This window comes from Oryzias latipes, chromosome 19, assembly GCF_053564925.1.
Source record: "Oryzias latipes strain Hd-rR chromosome 19, Olatipes_Hd-rR_3.1".
Taxonomy (NCBI): domain Eukaryota; kingdom Metazoa; phylum Chordata; class Actinopteri; order Beloniformes; family Adrianichthyidae; genus Oryzias; species Oryzias latipes.
The window spans coordinates 4358474-4377418 of NC_136255.1; the positions used below are offsets into that span (position 1 = coordinate 4358474).

Consider the following 18945-nt stretch of genomic DNA (forward strand, 5'->3'; position numbering starts at 1 on the left):
GTGTTTCCTGCCGGGTGTGGTGGCGCACGCCTGTAATCTGCGCTCATGGAGGCTGAGGCTGGAGGATGGTTGGAGCTCAGGAGCTCTGAGCTGCAGTGGACTGTGCTGATCGGGTGTCTGCACTGAGTTCGGTACCGATATGGTCTTTCGGGGGGAGCCCGGGGAGACCAGGTCGTCTAAGGACGGGTGAACCGGCCCAGGCCGGAAACGGAGCAGGTCAAAGCCCGCGTGCCGCTCAGCAGTGAGATCACACCTGAGAGTAGACGCTGTAGCACAGCCTGAAGAAACATCCAGACCCAGCCTTTTGATCTACTCTGTACTCTTCATCAGAATATTCTGACAAGAACTCCCACAGTTGTTGATCCAGCAGCTTCTGGAAACTTTAACGAGTTTTCTGTTTTTAGTGAAAAACATTGTTTCTTGTTGCTCCTACACCGCCCCCTGCTGGACTGTAGAGGGAATAACAAACAAAACAAACAGCTGTTTTCTCACTAAATGATGAAGAACAGCTCCTGTCCACTGTACCTGCTTGGTGGCGTCGTCATGGCGAGACACGTGAGCTGTGCTGAACAACTTCTCTGCTTTGATGATACCCGATGCTCCCATTTTTAACTAACATATCTTCTTTGTTCTTGTGCTGTTTTCACTTTATTTATGGTCAACTTTGATCATTTCTTTATTTTTTTAAGTTTCAGAGTTTCAACATCTTCACATTTTCAGCCATTTCTTCAGCAAATTTACCTCTGCATTTTCTTCTGGAACATCTGGAGGGCTGGTGCAGAGACAACAACCTTTGCATCAACGTGAAGAAGACCAAAGAGATGATCGTGGACTTCAGGAAGGACAGACACCCCCCTCCACCCCATTCACATTGGAGGGGCTGTGGTGGAAGTAGTTTCCAGCTTCAGGTATCTGGGCGTGCACATCTCCAACAACCATACCTGGAGCACCAACACTTCCTGTCTGGCCAAAAAAGCAAATCAGCGCCTCTATTTCCTGGGTGGAGAGCGTCCTGTCCTTCTACAGGTGTGTGGTGGAGAGCGTCCTGTCCTACAGGTGTGTGGTGGAGAGCAACCTGTCCTTCTACAGGTGTGAGGTGGAGAAGGTCCTGTCCTTCTACAGGTGTGAGGTGGAGAGCGTCCTGTCCTCCTCCATCACTGTGTGGCACAGCAGCTGCTCTGCGGCAGAGAAAAAAGCTCTGCAACGAGTGACTAAAGCTGCAACCTGCAGACCACCACTGACATCTATGAGACCAGATGAAGGAAACGAGCCTCCCCCATCCTGAAAGACCCCACCCACCCCTCACCCACTCTGTTCCCTCCTGCTCCCCTCAGGCAGGAGGCTGCAGAGCATAAAGAGCAGGACCACCAGATGAGGAATAGTTTCTTCCCAGAAGCAGTCAGACGCTGAACTCTGGAAGATCACTGGAAACCCCCCCCCCGTGCAGTACTATCATATATCCTCCGCTGTGCAATTCTCTATAGAAATCATCATATTTCACATTGACATGTCTCTTCCTGTTTGTCACTAAACGGCTGGCCCGGGACCAGAGATACAAGTTTTCTTTCATCTCTGTGGTGAAATGACAACAAAGAATCCTGAATCCTAACAGATCCGGGACCAGTTCCATGGAATAACCAACAAAGACCTGATGGAGAACTTCAGGCTCGTACCTGGGGTTGGGGCGGGGGGATGCCCGGAACTCCTGGGTGGTGATGGGGTGCTCGTCTGGGGCTGTGGGCGTCCTTCTCCGGTGGGGCCCTGCGTTGGGCTCTCCCGGCCCGGCAGGGGGGGCTGCTTTCCTGGTTGGGCTGGGGCGGCGCTCTCTTTCCCTCCATGCCTCCCAGCTCTCTGTGGGCCTCGCGGCGATCCTGCTGGCCCTGGCCTGGGTGGCGGTCTTGGTCGCCCGGGGGGCGGTTGTTCCCTCCCTGTTCCCGTGTGGCGTTGGGGGGATTCCGGCTGCCGCTGCGGCGGGGGTCTGGGTGTGGCTGGGCGCTCCTCCTCCTTCTTTTCACATTCCACCATCCATTTTAGAAGAACATAAACACTCACATGAGCACAGGTGTTAGCTCACCTTTGCACTAATAGTTTGCATGATTGAATGAATGAAAGATTTCACACTACTTGGTTTAAAGGCATAGGTATGCGTGTGTGAACACTGTTTTGTGTACATGTTGACATTTTTGCAGCTAGCAAGTATGTTGATAACATTTCAGTGTGTGTGTGGACAGGCCCCGCCCTTTTTGTACTACATTTGAACCTTACCGTAATGATAAACAACCAGTAAACTGGTTGCTTTATGCTGCTTCATGGTCTTATCCCCCCTCCCCTCCTATTATCACCCTCCTACCCCCCTCTCTAACATCCCTCCCTTTTTCTTCCCTTCTTTCCGTCCGGTCCAACACACAAAATTTTCAAACATGGTTTAAATTTATAAAGTTTGGCCTCAATTACAAAAGGGGTTTATCCAGACATACCTTTGGTTTGTATGAAGATTAATAACCCCTCTTGTTAAAGTAAAATATGTCCAACACAAGAGGCCCTCAGCTCTCATCTGCCTGCCCAGCTGTTGGACAGGACAAGTTAAAAAAAAAAAGATTTTATCATCTCTTTATTTGAATCCATCACAGACTGGATAAACATTTATTTTTCCATTCATGAAAAGCAGTAAAGTTGATTTTCTTTATAGCAATAGTTTTAATACAGACTTCATGTAAACTGTTGATAAATTCATACAATAAATCTACAGAATGAAACAATAAAACCTTTATTAACTTTTTCTGATTTTACACATTTAGACATTTGATGGAACTATGAGAAACAGCAACACATTTATACACACAAACACACATAGCAGGGCAGTTTAATACATGTGATAAAAATGTACAACATTCTTTAGAACATACACAAATATACACATAACCTAACTAGGATTAGGGGTGGGGGGGTCACTTGGGTTGGGGTCGGGGTTAGGATTAGTGTCAGGTCAGGGATGGGTGGAGGTTATGCTATGGATGGGGGGGGGGGGGGGGGGGTTGGTTTGGTGGAGGTTAGGGTTAAGATGAGGTCAGGTGATGTGTCAGTCAATGCAGATTTGAGCAGATCTTTGACACCCCCTACTACAGGGGTCAGGGACCCCATTCTTCAGCTCCACCTGGAAAAGGGTGAGGACACAATCAGATCTATTTCCTGTTCTCTTTTTGATGACATGGGCGTTGGTCAAAATGTGGCCATCGTACGACACCACAAACCCGGATCCACTGCTGAACGGCACCCCCCTCCTGGAAGCTCCCATCCTAAACAGAGACAGAGGGGACAGCTGATTTAAAGGACATATATCTCAGGCTATACGTATATGATAATATATTACTTTTTTCTGAATATCTTACTGGGTTGCCATCCTATTGTAGGAATGGAATCGGAGCTGCTGACTGACGCCGCCATGTTCTCTGGCCTCACTGACTGAAGCTTGAGGCACTTCTGTTTTTATTCAAATACAAACCACGTGGGCCAGTTTACAAGTTTTTATAAACGGCACCCCCCTCCTGGAAAACACCATCCTGCAGACAAATAGATCCATGAAGGTCTTTGTTTTCCTGGTCTGAGCTGGAATCTGCATCCAAACTGTACGGCTGCATAGCTCTAATATTTCTGGCTGTTTTTGTTGCTAGGGGAAGGGGGCGAGGTGGCTCCATGCTAATGGCCCCGCCCACAGCTCAGAGGTGAATTTCTAATGAAGTCCTGCTGCTCTGCAGAAACTATGTCCTAGAAAAAGACAGGTTTAGTGATTTTAGCTAAATAATAGTGAAGAGACCACTGGAAACTCTGAAAATGAATGAAAAGATGATCAGAGTGGGACTTTAAACCTTTGATAAAATCCACTACAGGATATTTAATGTCATTTTTAATGAGAAAGATTTCTACATCATGATCAGTTTTTGTTCTCAATAATGTCAGTTTAAGAGGAAAAAATATTCAGAAAAAAGGCAAATCTTTAGAAAACATGGACCACGTTCTACACAATGGAGTTTGAAGGAAAGTTTGGATCCTGGTTATTAGATAGAGGTCTCAGAAATGTGTGGATGAAATATAATATCAATGGTTAAACAGGGTTAGTGACTAAACCAACAAGAAGCATCCAGAAATTATTTTTTCCCAAACACAGGTGTGCACACAGGATTTGTTAGCTGTCCCATGAACTCTGGACCACAGAACAAATCCTGAAAGTTGAGTTTTTTCAGAAAAAAAAAAACAACACTTATGGGGAAAAAAAGTAAAAATCTTTTTATTTAAAGCACAAAATGATGAGAATATATGTCCTGATAGCAGCAGAAGCCAGCCAGCCTTCAGCTCAGTGAACAGAGACTCAGACACTTTCAGAACAGCTCTATGTGAACCACAGCGCCCCCCCCCCCGCGATTAACGAAAATCCACGAATAGTTGACGCTGTTTTAAAACTCCCAGAGCCTCTGCAGAATCAGAACCTTTTTCTGTCGTTTGGGTTCATTTCCACAATCTGGAGATGATGAAGGGCGTTTGGATGGAATCTTAAACGCGTAAACAATACTTGGGGGATTAGTGTACTGTTAGACCCCTAAAAAATAGTGCAGTATTTGTTCACTAAAGTGATACCTCTCAATTAAATGTGTTGAATATTTATATTTCTATAATCCATTTTGCGTATCTCACTGCCTTACCAACCTGTAAGACTGGAGAGCAACAAAGTCGACTGACGATGACTCTGGTCCTTCTGCCATTTTGATGCTGGCTAACGTCTCCATACCGCCTCACAGACTCAAACGCCACCTGCTGGTGGAAAGGTGTAACTTCACCCGTAAGGCACTTAAACATTAGGGAAAACATTTGGTTGATGCTATAAAGAATTCAACTAAATGCTTTCCTGTTTTTCTTTATTACAGCTGAGGAAACAAATGAGAGCTCAAAGGCCACTTTAACATGTTTTACTTTTACAACAGAGATTATGAATCTTCTGACACACCAGATATATATTTGAATTAAGCCATTTTAAAAAAGAAAAAGCATTTTTGGTATTGACTTATATTTTCAGTTATTCTACAGAAACGCTTCCATTCCTACCAGTTCCAGTAGAGTAAGGGTTGTCCAGTGTCCAGCAGAGGGCGCTTGGTGCTTCGCTAGGATCACTTTCATGGTTCAGGGTTGGTTCGCCATCTTGTTTCTTCCGCTCATGGATCTCAGAAAAGAATCCGCTTTATTCGGCCCAACCTTCATGGCCCATCAGACAAACATAAAATACACTCAAATAAGCAAAATAAACACCAGGCAGTCAGTACGAATAAATAAAAATAAGGTCGCCTTGTTTTTAATTTTATTTTTTAAACAGAACTATTTCAAGTTACGCATCACGTAATGGCGGTTGGATGTCCGCGCGAGGCCTACATTAACGCGCCAAAACATCTACAACTTGACTAAAAAATCATAAAACAACATAAATTCACTGTCTTAGTCTGCTATTTCACGACATTTACTAATAAAACATTGTTAAATATGAAATTTATGCAAATAAAATATATTTTTAACACACTCACCAAGTCCCGTTGAGTACATGAAAATAGTATTTTTTTCTTCAGGCAAAACCCAACTTCACCACCGAGTAAAATGAACAAAAACCAAACTTTTATCGATCTCTGATCATCTCATCTTCTCCCTCGTTTGATAAGCTGCATAATGGCTGCTCTGCTAACGTACAGGAAAGCTCTCCCATCTGAAAAAACCTGATTGGCTGTTGTCGGTCACGTGGATCGCGTCACCCAGAGACTGCAAAACTTTTCAAAATAAAAGAGAACAAATATGAAATAACATTTTGAACAATTTCCCATTTATGTTTTTCGTGTATTTTAATATATTTTTATTTTTTGGATTATTTATTTTTAAGGGTATTTTAACCTGGGTTACATTTAGAAGGAATTGTTTTCTCTTCAAAAATTAAGTAAAATGAAATTAAAAATAGAAAATTAATTTCTTGCTTTGGTTGAGACATTGAATGGAACTTTATTTATCTCTCAGGGAGAAATTTACCCATCAAGGAAGCCCAAAGAAAAATAAAGTTATAGTACAATTGCAAATCACCAGATATCAGATCAAACAAATCAGTAAATAGGTACATTTATATATGTGCACATTTTTGATGACCTGATAATACAGAGTTGTGCAGTCTGATAGCAGTGGGAATGACAGACCTGCAGTAGTGCTCGTTTCTACACTGTGGGTGTCTTATTCCACCCACCCACCCATCCATCCATCCATCCATCCATCCATCCATGCTGGACCGCTCTGCACAAGGCGGCCACAGTGCGTGCATGCGAGAAATCCTGGCGGCCCTGCACAGTAAGAAGGAAGAAGCTGGAGGTCTGGGCGTGCGCGGAGAGTCTACGGTGCATCAGCTCACACTGCAGTCGTTGGTTTGATGATGAGGACTAACAAGAACTTAGTTTTCCTCATTGATTAAAGCTGTGATCGCGGTTGATACAGATTTTTAAACCGCCTTTATAGTAAGGATGATAAACACCTCTAAATAAAGTGATTCTGGCTCCTCCCACCACAGAGACTGCAGGATCTGTCAGACTCACCTGTCCATTTCCTCATCCTTGGATGAAAGGCTGATGTTGGCGTCTGACTAAAAGAGTCAAGAAAACACTTATTGAGTTGTAAAAGAATAAAACAAAAAAAAGACCCTTTTAGACGAGGCAAGCACATTTCATGAACACACAAAGGCAATTGCTTTACATAAAACATTAAAAGAAATGGGGCGACAGTGGCTCAGGCGGTTGAGCGGGTCATCCAATGATCAAAGGGTCAGCGGTTCTGTAGCACCCTCGAGGAATTAGCATGAGCACGAGGTGTTTAAAACAGGGTTTATTGGTCTTCACAACCCGTGAGAACTGGCAGCAAAATAAAAAACACAAATATGCATCAAAAATAATTCTACAGCTTACAAAATATGAATCTTAAATTATACAAATAAAAGCACACAAACCTCGTGGGCTGACATCCACGAGGGGCTAATTACTCATTTGGCTTCAGCTTTCCTTTAACTTTCTAAATAAACACAATAAACAAATTATTACATTGATAATTCTGTTATACATCGATGTGATCTCTACTGATCTTACCGGAGATCTTCACGTGGCTGCAGCAATGCACTGATAGCTGGGTGCGTAGTTAAATGTGTCCGTGTGGAACTTTAATTGAACTTTGTTCCACATGCTCTCACCACTAGATGGCGCAAATTAAAATATAATTTAGAACAACAGAATAAACACATAAATGTTTGGGACTGTTACACTCCCACCAATCACTTGTGATTTATAGAACTAAATATTGCCTTTAAACTTATGAACTAGTTATTCTTAATATGCAATGAATTGTGAACTAATTATGGAATATGACTTGTTACTCTTTTATTTAGAGTATTAAGAGTTCAGTCTCCTTAATTTGCTTCTAAAAGGACAACTGTCTTCTGAATGGGCCTTTCCAGATAAACAGGTTTGGAGATACGCTTTCCTTTTTCATCTAGAGTGCGATCACTCATCAGTAGCTTGACCTTTCTCACTCTTTGATCCTTACTAGGGTACACATCAACGATTTTTGCCAACTTCCACTGGTTTCGTGGTGTTATTTCATCTTTCAAAAGCACAATATCATTGATTTGGGCATTTCGGTATTGTTTAGTCCATTTTTGTCTACTTTGAAGATTCAGCAAGTACTCCTTTTTCCATCTTGTCCAGAAGGTATTGGCAAGGAGTTGAACACGACGCCATCTCTTCTGAAGATAAAGATCTTCCTTGACAAACTTGCCTGGTGGTGGAGAGATGATTGTGGACTTCATGGTCAATATGTGGTTTGGCGTCAGAGGTTCTGGGCTTGATGGGTCACATAGTTGATCTGTGGTAAGAGGTCGACTATTTATCACTGCCATGACTTCATAAAGGAAAGTTCTTAGAGAGGAGCTGTCAAGTTGTTTAGCTGATTGTTCAAGGATGGATGACAGAACACTTCTTATGGTGCGGATTTGTCGTTCCCAGACACCACCCATATGACTTGAAGCTGGGGTGTTCATGAGAAACTCGCATTCCAGATTTTCCAGCTTGATTTGGTCCATTTCCTTGAATGCCTCTGCAAACTCATTTCTTGCACCAACAAAGTTTGTTCCCTGATCGCATCTTATCTGACGAACTGAGCCTCTTATGGCGATGAATGCACGCAGTGCATTGATGAAGGCATCGGTGGTTAAATCATCAAGCATTTCTATGTGCACTGCTCTTGAGCACATGCAGGTGATTAACAAGCCGTAACGCTTTAGCTCCTTCCTGCCTTCCTTGACATAAAAAGGACCAAAGCAGTCCATCCCACAGTAGGTGAATGGTGGAGTAGTCTCCATCCGATCTTTCGGGAGGTCTGCCATTTTCTGCTGTTCTGTGCATCTCCTGAACTTTCTGCATTTGACACATCTGTGGATATAAGAGGATACAACCTTGCTGCAGCCAAGGATCCAATATCCACTTGCGCGTAGCTCGTTCATAGTGATCCCTCGTCCTTGATGGTGAGTTTTCTCATGGTAATGCTTGATGAGTAACATTGACACATGGCTGTCTCTTGGTAAGATAACTGGATGCTTGATATTAGAATGTAAAGCAGCATGCTTGAGACGTCCTCCAACTCGAAGTGAGCCTTGGTCATCCAGAAATGCACTCAATTTATGTAACTTTTTGACAATGTCTTTGGTTTGTATTGATGTGGGATTTTGAAGGGACTTTATTTCATGCGAGAAGGCAGCACCTTGAACCATTTTGATAACTGTCAGCTCTGCTTCCCTTCTTTCTTCCACATTACTGACTTCACAAGATCTTCTCTTGCGTTCCTTCACTTCTTTTGCAAGGCGCTTGAGTCTAGCAATGGCTTTGATCATTCTTGACCAGTCTGAGAACTTGTGTATGCGATCCAGGAGAGATCTTTGTTCTTTGGCTTGTGTCTTGAGCACCTGAACCTTCTTGACTTCCGGATCACTGCTTGATATCTCTCCCACCTTGATCTCACCACTGGACATGACTTTCTGCCAGAGAAAATCTGGACCTTGAAACCAGTTTGAGGATATAAGTTGTTCAGCTGTAAGACCTCTAGAGGCATGGTCTGCTGGGTTCTCTTCAGACGCCACATACCTCCACTGTTCAGGCTCTGTGCTTTGTTTGATACGTTCAACTCTGTTTGCAACAAAAACATGGAACCTCCTGGCTTCATTCGCGATGTATCCTAGAACAACCTTTGAATCGGTCCAGTAGGTTTCTTGCAACATTTCAACTTCCAGTTCCTTTTTCAGCATATCACCAGTGCGAACAGCAACTACAGCAGCTGACAACTCAAGTCGGGGAATGGTTGTAACTTTCGATGGTGGAACTCTTGATCTTCCCATCACCAAGGAACAGTGGACTTCACCAGATGTGCTTACTGCTCTGAGGTAGGTACACATGCCGTATCCAGAAGCACTGGCGTCAGAGAAGTGGTGCAGTTCATAATGCTCTGCCTTGAAGTTATTTGGAGTGTAGCATCTTTGAATCTTTACCTTTGCCAAATTCCTTAGATCAAGCAGCCAAGATTCCCACTGAGGTCGAAGATTTTCAGGTAAGGTGTCATCCCAGCTGAGTTTATCTCGACACATCTGCTGCAGGATCTGCTTTCCTAGCAGGATGAAGGGTGACACAAATCCAAGTGGATCGAACACAGAGGCGACTGTGGATAAAACTCCTCTTCGAGTGAGTGGATTTTCCTTAACAGTCACTCTGAACTGGAACTGGTCTGATTCCACACACCATTGCACGCCTAGTGCTCTCTCTATGTGGATTTCACTCAATGCCATGTCCTTATTTTTGGCAGATACTAAACATTCTTCCTTTGGAAGGGAATACAAGACCTTTGTGCTGTTTGATATGAACTTGTGTAATCGAAGTTTGCCTGTGCTGCAGAGTTCACGTGCCTCTTTGACCAACTGTACTGCTTGGCTTTCCGTATCAACACTTGCTAAGCCATCGTCGACATAGAAGTTTGTTTTTATAAACTTCACTGTTTCCTTACTGAAGCGTCCTTCTCCTTCAGCTGCCAGATGTTTGAGGCCATAGTTAGCGCAGCCTGGAGAAGATGCCGCACCGAACAGATGAACTTTCATTCTGTAGATGGTAAATGGGGTGTCGAGGTCGCCGTTCTCCCACCATAAGAACCGTAGGTAGTCTTGGTCAGCAGCACACACGTGAAACTGGTGAAACATGCGTTCAATATCGCACATTATAGCCACTGGGCTTCTACGGAAACGACACAAGACTCCGAGCAGGGTGTTTGTAAGCTCTGGGCCGGTCAAAAGATGGTCGTTAATGGATGTTCCTTGAAACTTAGCAGAGCCATCAAAGACAATGCGAATCTTTCCTGGTTTCTGTGGGTGGTACACCCCATGGTGGGGAATGTACCATGCTGGAGTATTGTTGATGTCTTGCTCAGGAACTTTTTCAGCGTCGCCGTGAGCGATGATTTCTTCCATGAACTTCTTGTAATCCATGTAGTATTGCTTGTTTCGTCTCAACTTTCTTTCCAAACATCTGAGCCTATGTATGGCACATGATTTGTTGTCAGGTAAGTTAGGTTTGTCACTCTTAAACGGAAGTGGCATCTCAAAATGTCCATCCTCCTTGAGCCTGATGCCTTCCTTCATCTTTGTCAGAAACCTGAGATCTTCTTGGGAGATCTTAACATCTTCTGCAGCTCTTTCCGCAAAGTCAGACTCCAGCAGCTTGATTACATTAGCAGGTGAGACCATTTCCTTTATTTGAGTTCTGCACACGTAATGCACTTCATTGGTGAACCTTGAAGATGGTTGAACACCTGGAACCACTTGCTTCACAATGACTTTGTGGCTTACTCCAAAGGCATCACCATAATCAAGACGTGGATTGCCAAAGCCCACGATACTCCAGCCCAGATCAGTTTTTTGTCCAAAGGGCTGATTTTCCTTGCCAGAAACCACTTGACGGGGTATGAGTGCTTGAGGGCAGTTATAACCAATCAGAAGACCGACATCACAACTTTGGAGTGGAGCAATTTCATCTGCAATGTGTTCAAGATGGGGCCATGCCTTGGCAGTTGCTGGTGTTGGAATGTGATCCCGATTCGCTGGAATGAAGTCTCTGGTGTACGTTACTGGCAGAGGGATGATCTGATTTGAGTAAAATCCTCTTACTTGTAAACCGGAGAGTTTGTGACAAGTAACAACAGTATTTCTTGATGACATTGTAGTAAGCCTTAGCTGAACTACCTCATTTACAGTGTGCAAGGCTCTTGCAGTTTCCTGTAAAATGAAGGTCGTGTCGCTCTGCGTATCAAGAAGTGCATACACTAGAACTTCACGTTCTGGCTCACTTTCAGCTGAAACCCACACAGGAACAATAGAGGATGTGTGAGTATCCTTAACATTCTGCATTACTCTGTTAGAAGTTGCTTCACTTGTTGTTTGTGTGAAATTGGTGTCTTGTAGTGTTGAATCTTGTTTCCTTTGTTTTGTTTTATCAGTGCTCCTTGCTTCATTGTTCTTTGTCTGAGTTCGCTCTTCTTTAGTCCGTGTGTCGTGAAGACATGTTGGATGTTTTTTCTTACATGTGTCACAGGTTTCTCTGTTGTGACAATCCTTGGAGCGATGGCCTACCTTCAAACAGCCAAAACATAACTTCTTCTCTTGTGCAAACTTCAGTCTTTCTCCAATGTTCTCATTCATGAATTTGAAACATTTCTGCAGACTGTGACCTGCTTTCTCACAATAGACACAGCTTAAACTGACAGCCCTTTCATTGGAGTTCAGTGCCATGACCTTTGCGCCATGAGTCCTGGTCGTTTGTAACTTTGTTTTATCATTTTCTCTTGGTTTCAGAGCATAGAGAGAAGTTATGGGATTACATGCAATTTTGGCTTCACATGAGATGAACGCAACAAAATCGCTGAAACTTGGAAACATGTGGCTCTGCTCTTGGACTTCTGTAACCTTTCTGTTCCACCTTGATGTGAGCCAGTCAGGGAGTTTTGTAAGCATTTTTTGGTTTTCATTGCAGTCATTTAGTACTTCGAGACCTTTGATGTGTGGCATGGCTGCATTACAACTGCGAAGAAAGTCAGCGTATTCTTGAAGTTCCACACTGCCCTTGGAACTGATCTTTGGCCATGCGTCAAGTTTGTCTCTAAATGCCTTAGCAATGAGGAATGGATTGCCATACCTGTCTTCAAGAACTGTCCATGCTGCATTGTAGGCAGATTCTGTACCCAGCAAAAAGTAACTTTCAATGGCTTTCCTTGCAGGTCCACTTACATACTTCCGCAAATAGTATGTCTTCTCTTCGGCTGGTAAAGCTTTCCTGTCAACAAGAGTCAGAAATGAAATCTTCCAGTCATTGTATCTGAGTGGGTCACCATTGAATATAGTTGGCTCTGGGACTGGGAGACGACTTGCGTTGAGAGATTCTGCGAAGGCTCTTACCAGCTCTTTTGTGTTCACTTCTGGAGTGGAGAACACATATTGAGATGGGAAAGGAGGTCTGAGGGGTAAGCTACTGGTTTCTGACTTAACCCTTTTTTCCTTACCAGAGGATTGCTGGTGGAGCACATCATACGTGTCTTCCTCTGAACTTTCACTCTGCTCATATACTCTTTGTCTTGCTTTAGCAGCTTGAAGGCTTTTGATTGTTTCCAGTCGATCCACTTCTCTGCGCTTTGCTTCCAGCTCTCGTTGTTTCTGTGCAATTTCTGCTTCTTGTTTTTCAATTTCCCTAATTCGATTTTCTTGTTCCAGTTGAACTTCTAAGGCAGCTTCATTTGCAGCAACTTCCGCTGCTGCCTCTTGTCTTTTGCTGGAGTGTCTGCTTGAACACTTGGAAGAAGTCTTTGGACTGTGATGAGATTTAACACTTAACCTTGCAGAAGCAGCAGACTTGAACACTGACTCTACGACCTTCCAAACTTCTTCATCCTTTTGACCTCTGTTTCTTAATGTTTGGGATCTTTCAGCTGCTTCCATGATGCTCCTTGTTACTGCATCACAGGTATCCATCCTGCGTCTTGTGTCATTGTCAGGAGTGTCAATGCGTCTTAAATCATCATATGCAGCACAAACATTGGTAGCAGCACTGTTTACTTTTGTGATGTTTTCATCCAGGAGATCCATTGAGCATTGTCCATCTATAGCTTTCTTAGTCTCTTTAATGACAGCCTTCCACTTCTCGTAGCACGTGCTGAAACGATGTGCGGCCTTCTTTACCTGCTCATCATGCAGCTCTTGCCCCTTTTCCGTTAGCGTACGGACTCTTTGGCTCCTTCGTGCATCTTGTGAGGTAGTGGGGATATCATCTCCAACGCACTCAGCTTCTGATGGTTGCTCATTTAACCTGAATGTCACATCATCTTCACCAACTTCAGATGAAACATCCAATCTTGACATTTTTAAGCTTGCGTTTGATTTTAAAGATTAAAGTACTGATTTAGTTTTATGTACTTTGTAGGGAAAATAGAAAAACTTTGGTTTAAATTACTGCACCTTTAACTTAACAGTATTGCAAAATGTCTTAATTTTCTAATTCAACTTAAAATATTGAACTTAAACCACTGTGTGCAGTAAGCAACAATAACTTGTCTTGAATAGGCAAATATTACATCTAATTCCTGGTAACTATGAATCACTAAATATGAACAATATACAGGTTACTTATAGATAAATTTCACCTTTTAACAATTCACTTAAACTTGAACAGGAAAATAAAATAAAATAATCTCAGTCCCTTCGATTAAACAGAAACGAAAAATATCTTGTTTCTTATTGCAGTCTCTTGTCGACGGTTATACTTTCATATTAACTAATATTAATCTGAGTCCTTGATGCAACATTCATCTTTAGGAACCTGAAGTTGCGTTCTGTGCATTTGGCCGTCGCAGGGTGGCGCTGTTGTCCCTCTCGGCGCTGGCACCGTCTCGTCTACCCATGCGGAGCAGAAGAGTTCTCACTGTAGCACCCTCGAGGAATTAGCATGAGCACGAGGTGTTTAAAACAGGGTTTATTGGTCTTCACAACCCGTGAGAACTGGCAGCAAAATAAAAAACACAAATATGCATCAAAAATAATTCTACAGCTTACAAAATATGAATCTTAAATTATACAAATAAAAGCACACAAACCTCGTGGGCTGACATCCACGAGGGGCTAATTACTCATTTGGCTTCAGCTTTCCTTTAACTTTCTAAATAAACACAATAAACAAATTATTACATTGATAATTCTGTTATACATCGATGTGATCTCTACTGATCTTACCGGAGATCTTCACGTGGCTGCAGCAATGCACTGATAGCTGGGTGCGTAGTTAAATGTGTCCGTGTGGAACTTTAATTGAACTTTGTTCCACATGCTCTCACCACTAGATGGCGCAAATTAAAATATAATTTAGAACAACAGAATAAACACATAAATGTTTGGGACTGTTACAGGTTCAATTCCCGCTCCCACCAGTGAAATGTTGTTGTGTCCTTGGGCAAGACACCTCACCCTCCTTGACTCCAGTGTGGCTCCACTGGTATGTGAATGTGCATGAATGATCCCAGTGATGGTCAGAGGGGCCGTAGGCACAATCTGGCAGCCAGACCTCTGTCAGTCTGCCCCAGGGGCAGCTGTGGCTACAACAGTAGCTTACCACCACCAAGTATGAATGAGGAGTGAATGAATAATGGACACAATGTAAGTGCTTTGAGCATCTGGAAAAGCGCAGAAAAATCCAATCCATTATTATTGTTAAAAAGAACAGAATTTAGATCAAGCATAAACTCCACGGGTCATTTCTGTTGGCTCCAATGTAAAGTTACCAAAGGACACAAAATATTTTCTGTTTTCCAAGCATGAACCAGTAAAGTACTGGCCCATTGAGACCCACCACGTTTTCCAGACATTTGAGTAATAAAACATGCTCAACTGTAACAAATGCAGCAATGAGATCCAATAAAACCAGCACTGACACATTTCCACTGTCCATGTTCAAATGTATATATTAGTCATTGGGAGCAGGCAGCTTGTGGCCCACTCGGCGTATTTTCTACGTGACAAATAAACTCTTTTTCAAGCAACATTTTGTCGTCTGCTCCGGATTCCCAACAATTTGACTAAAGAAATATTCCAAAATGCAAATTTGTTCTAAATTTTCTTTATATGTGTCCTCCAAAATGCTACAAGATTATGTTCAAAACAGCATTGGGTCTTTAGATTCTATCTAGATCAATTCTATCTTTCAGTAGATGGTAGGACAGGCTGAAACTTGTTCTAGTCCAACATCCCCACCTCCTGTACAGCTAAATCAAGACATCGTGCATTTGACATGAACTTTCTGGCCATTTTAAAATAAATCTTTCTGCTATGAATTTGTTTTTTTCAAAAATATGCCCCACTTTTCAGAGAGTTTTCTCATTTCTGCTTGTTTTTCATTGTCTAAATGTCTCTCTGCATTTGTTTCTGTGTTATGTCGACATTTAAACGTCCCTAGAAGTGCAGCCGCCGATCCCATCAAGCCTCGCCGTACTCATGTTTCCATCTTGGTTCCCTACCACAGCCCGCTCCTGCAAAAGAGTTCCAGCTTTGGTGAACGATCAAACCCACCAGGGGGAGTCTGCTTGTTACCTGGCAGCGCAGCAGGGGCATGGGGGAGTGGTCCGCCTCCTCCTGAAAGCCCACGCCGACATCACCAGATGACTTGTCCTGTCCTCTGTATGCAGGTGAAGCTGCTACCTGCCGCTGACAGGTGCTGTCTGCTGTTTTTGTAGCAAAGGTGTAATTCCCTCAGCTGTAGACAGGGGGCACATGGACGTGGTTGACCTGCTGTTGTCTAAGGGCGCAGAGGTTAACAGGACACACACGGCGTCCACACACAAACAGCTGTAAATGCGCCGTCTCTCCTCCAGGGTCACGGCCAAATTGTGTCCATCCTGGTGAAGGTCAGTAACCGGGAGGTTCTGGACAACCATGGCATCTCCCCTGTGTTTGTGGCGGCGCAGTACGGACAGAGGGAAAGCCTGGAGGCTCTCATTTATGCTGGGGATCAGCTGTTTCTGTCTTTGCATTATTGTGTTTTCAAACCTGGAGGAAAACTCCAGATGGCATTTAGACATCAGCTAAACTCATCCGTTCCTGATCCTCTCCCTGCATTTTCCTTTTTTTCTCTTTTCCAGTTTAGTTATTTCTCTTACCTGTGTCACCAGGTGCATCTGGCGCGTCGGTGTTCCCCCTGCGCCTCAGTCACAACTCCACTTAAAAGGGATTCCCCAATAATTGCCGTCAGCCTCTCATCAAGAGAGGTCAGCTCCGGTGTCGTCCCCCCCACCCACCCGTGGCAGACACACTCTGGCGATGGAGCGCTACACATCTTTTCGCCTCGACTTTGATGTCCGACCATTTCTTTTTTATTTCGGCCACGGTCCGAGGTTGTGAGGCTACAGCTTTACGGCGTCTGCCACCGTTTGCCACTCACGTGCCTTTTTGGCATTAGTAATGCCCACACTGTGCCCTCCAAACAACACTTTTCTCCTCTTTTCCTCCTCGCCAAAGATAACTTCTACTTCACATTGAGTGAAGTTACGTTTTTTTGATTTCCTCTCTGTATTTGCCATGATTTCGCAATCAATGAATATTCATTTGTGGGCGTTTTACAGACTATTTATGGGCAACTATGGGCGTGTCATGGCGCCGCAAAAGCTGCGCTGCATTTAGAATGGTTGTGATTTATTAAGGGAAAGATGCGTAGGATGTACGTGCGCACGGTTTTATAAATCCGAATATTTCTGTGCGTACGCACGTCCTATGTTTCATCCGTACGCCACTTCTGACGCAAATCCTACGCAAAGTTTTATAAATGAGGCCCCAGGTCTTCTGATGAGGTCCGGCGCCGTCCAACAGCTACCTGCCCCCCCCCCCATGACCTTCTGCAGTTCAGGGACATCCCAGAAGCTCATCACAGGCCCCCACTTCCACCGTGACGTCGCAGCAGATCAAGCAGCCCTGAATGATTCGTGGTCCTCCGTCTGTGTTCAGGTGTTGGATTGAGGAAACAAAGCGGGTCTGTGTGTGCAATCTCTGATTGTAACACAACTCCAGCTGCTCCGTGCAGAAGCTGCAGGACTGGATGTTTCATTGGCACGTTTGTTTTATTTCCATCCAACAGCTCAGAACAAGGAGAATAGAAAAACGTCCACACTTTAAATAAATAAAATAGAAATCTTACAAATGAATAAAAAGCAAACAAAATGTTATTCTGTATACTGTTTTGTTTAGCACAGGGGTCGGCAACCTTTTTTACTCAAAGAGCCATTTGGGACCGCCCCTAATAAAAAAGAAAGCACCCGGAGCCACAACCCGTTTTGACATCATTATATATATTATGCATGTATATATTATTCAATTACGTCATTACGTCGATCGCGATCGACCGGTCGATCTTCAATGACATGAGTGTAGATCACGAGCCAGAAAAGATTTAAAAAAAAAAGTACTTCTTTAAAATCCACCAGCCAATCAAAATCCTCACTGAGAAGTACGGGACTTGATTGACATGTAGATTGGCCAATCGTACATCATCTGAAGCACACGTCGCTGCAAATGCACATTGTGTCCTTTAAAGGATGATACCGCGGTCGCGTTGGGAGGAGCTACTGGTTCTGGTCTGATCGCTGCATGGAGCGATGCGTTTATCATTGCATGGTAGAAACTGAGAATGTGGAGAGATCAGGTTTATTATTTTGAAGATTTCTACTTGGTAATCATGTTTTCATGTTTGAGTTCATAAAATCATCACAGGGAAAGTCTCTGCTTCAACTCCTGCAGGGAAAGCTGTGTCTCAATCTGACGCCCGTGCTTCCATCTGACAGAGTTTGAAGCCAAAGCCCCTCCTCCGCCTCTTCACCTGCTTTTCCTCTCTACCTGTTCACACCCTCTGCAGCTGAGACTTGTTTCCCCCGCGCTCCTCAGTGTGTCCTACACAGAGAGTGCAAAATACAGTCATCATAGGTTGACACGATAGTCAGGTCGCTCCAGCGCAGCACACGGATGAAAGAGCCGGACGCAGGTTATAGCAGGGATAGAGCGGGTCAAGCAAATGAATGGAAGAAGGCGGCCCACTGAAAAAATATTCAATATTGTACACATTTTATTATTAGTCTGAACTATCTTTTATTTAGAAAAATCTTTTATTTTGCTAAATCAGTACGGAAAAAAAATATCAACAAAAGTTGTGTTGGGCGGTTTTTGGCTGGGTCTGACGGTTTTCAGATGACTTTTGGGCTGGAAAACTGTGACTCTATCTGGCAACACTGGCGCAAACTCTCTGTCATCAGCGAGTTGGTCTCTGCCCCGCAGCACGTCAAGTTCCCGGCAGAAGATCGGAGTGTTTATTGAAGCCGCCCCGCGTGTCTCCTCCTGTTATCAGCCCTGCAGGTCTCGCCCGATAAATACGAGCTCATTACAAAGCTGGTTTTTACGTGGCTCGCGCTTCGTGCGGAGCCAGCAGCGCCTTTGAAATGCCATGAAAAATGAACAAACTAAAATAAAATTGAATTATTATAAAATACTCATTATTTTCCAAAGTCACAGAGAGCCACAACAGAAGGATGAAAGAGCCACATGTGGCTCCGGAGCCATGGGTTGCCGACCCCTGGTATAGCAGATCTTTTCAGAGTAAAATGACCAAAAAGCCACTGTAGTACTTGAATATGTGTATATTTGACCAAATCTGTCTTCATACATGGAGGGTCTGAGCTGCACCTCAGTGTGCAGATGCTTAACAGAACCGCTCGATACTTAGAATTCATCTAGTTCTGGAGAACTGGATGGACTGCGGGACCCTTAACCTGGAGAAG

At 43.7% G+C, this 18945-nt stretch overlaps 1 protein-coding gene across 19 annotated transcripts in view; it reads right to left on the reverse strand.

The window, feature by feature from the left end:
- The window catches only part of LOC111946473 (uncharacterized), a 52674-nt gene extending 37001 nt beyond the window's left edge, over positions 1 to 15673 (reverse strand). For 6 of the 19 annotated variants that reach the window (XM_078938100.1, XM_078938099.1, XM_078938098.1 and 3 more), the window contains exons 1-2: positions 14233 to 15673; positions 5568 to 14137 (exon numbers count right to left, since the gene is read on the reverse strand). In XM_078938100.1, coding sequence (XP_078794226.1) covers positions 7469 to 13501 — 6033 coding nt within the window. In that variant the 5' untranslated portion in view covers positions 13502 to 14137; positions 14233 to 15673 and the 3' untranslated portion in view covers positions 5568 to 7468. Of the gene's footprint in view, positions 1 to 2751; positions 3297 to 3389; positions 3561 to 4701; positions 4810 to 5097; positions 5245 to 5567; positions 14138 to 14232 lie in introns of those variants that run through there. The other 13 variants (XM_078938090.1, XM_078938091.1, XM_078938093.1 and 10 more) reach the window with 12 other exon arrangements.
- Between the last annotated feature and the right edge of the window lie 3272 nt (positions 15674 to 18945).